Source organism: Fulmarus glacialis, unplaced genomic scaffold (genome assembly GCF_000690835.1).
Source record: "Fulmarus glacialis isolate BGI_N327 unplaced genomic scaffold, ASM69083v1 scaffold55, whole genome shotgun sequence".
NCBI classification, from domain to species: domain Eukaryota; kingdom Metazoa; phylum Chordata; class Aves; order Procellariiformes; family Procellariidae; genus Fulmarus; species Fulmarus glacialis.
The window spans coordinates 23,602-24,965 of record NW_009212111.1 but is presented as its reverse complement, the minus strand read 5'-3'; the positions used below and the strand labels follow the sequence as shown (position 1 = coordinate 24,965).

At 46.3% G+C, this 1,364-nt stretch overlaps 1 protein-coding gene across 1 annotated transcript; it reads right to left on the bottom strand.

Annotated features, from left to right (window-relative positions):
* Positions 1-24: 24 nt before the first annotated feature.
* Positions 25-422, bottom strand: LOC104076755 (chromatin modification-related protein MEAF6-like; the record flags this gene model as incomplete). The annotated part of the gene is made up of 1 exon (XM_009577743.1): positions 25-422. A coding segment is annotated over one exon (398 nt), but the record flags the coding sequence as incomplete, so codon positions are not given.
* Between the last annotated feature and the right edge of the window lie 942 nt (positions 423-1,364).

Here is a 1,364-nt window from a genome sequence, read left to right as displayed (position 1 = left end):
GGTTAACTGATTTATCTCACAAACCCAGTGAAAGTCTGGAGAAGTGTCACTTTCTGTGCCGCTGCCCGGCTCCCGCTTCTCAATGAGCTGGTCCTGAACTCCAGCTAATGCACTGACTGCCGCTGCTGAGGTGACCGAGGACTTGCTAAAGAGCCGCTCAGCCTCCTTGAATTTGCGGTTCCTCCGGTCGTTTTTGCTGTTGGAGTTCTTCTGGTTGGTGAGGTAGCGGTCCCAGCCGCGGATGATGTTCCCGTACATCTGCGTGTCCTCCAGGTAGCTGCCCTCGAAGGCGTAGATCTGCCGCTCCAGGTTGGCCAGCGTCTCCGCCAGCTCCTGCTTGCGCTTCACCAGCTCGGCCAGCTCCCAGCGGGTGTCGGGGTTTTGCTGGCTAGTTTTGTTTCTTGGTTTGTGGATTGGATCAGCTCAGATAAGTGTTCAGAAAGTGTTAAAGTGCTGCAAAGGAAGAAATGAGACTCTGCAGGCAGGAGCAAAGAGCGTGGGAGCATAACCTGTCCCTTCAGGCAGCAGCCAGTCAGTGGATCTGTCCAGCAGTTTGTGGTCTGTGTTGAAGTTGCTAGACTGGAAATAGATGATTTGACTTTGGAGAAGAACAGATGTGGCTTCTGTGAGAGCTTTAGACTAGAACTGGCTAATCTTGCCAGATCCCTCCCAACTGTTGCTGTTAGTAGGAGTGACCTGTCGATACTGAATAGAAACAATGATTTGGAGGGAAAAAATCTTAGCAGATAACTCGAAAAATCTGTAATAGTCTTCCCCCCGCCACTCCGCCCCAGCCCCATGCGAAATATCTGTGTGCTCCAGGCCCTGGAAATGAGTGAAAAGTACATATGAAGAACTTCCATGATTTGTCCAAACCTCACTTCTTATTAGAATTGACTGGTCCCTTGTACGTGATGTTAGATAATACAGCAATTTGTCTGTATCTTAGTTTACAGTTCTGTAAATTAAAATTTTTTTTTTTTGGTTTAAGTGTGAACCTGGATGCTTGCTTTATACTTAGCTTTTATACTTCGTTTTGTACTGTGTTCACACTATCTTGATTTGTCTGTAAACTGTGGCAATGGTTGCATCTTTTGTAGACATGCAGTCCTTCCTTTAGCAAGGACAAAGCACAGTGGTTGAGAACTGCATGAAACCTCTTTTTGCCTTTTCTGTTCAGTTTGTGCAGGAGGATAATTAAGAGGATTTGTGCAGGTCTATAAACTGCAGTGTCTGGAGCACTAGTTAAGCCAGTAGTTTTGTATGCATTGCTAAACTACTAAGGGAGATTGAGCAGTGGAGGAAAGATGATTTGAGCTTAATATCTAGGTAAGATCTAGGTAGTGCTGGTAGGTTGAGGCAAG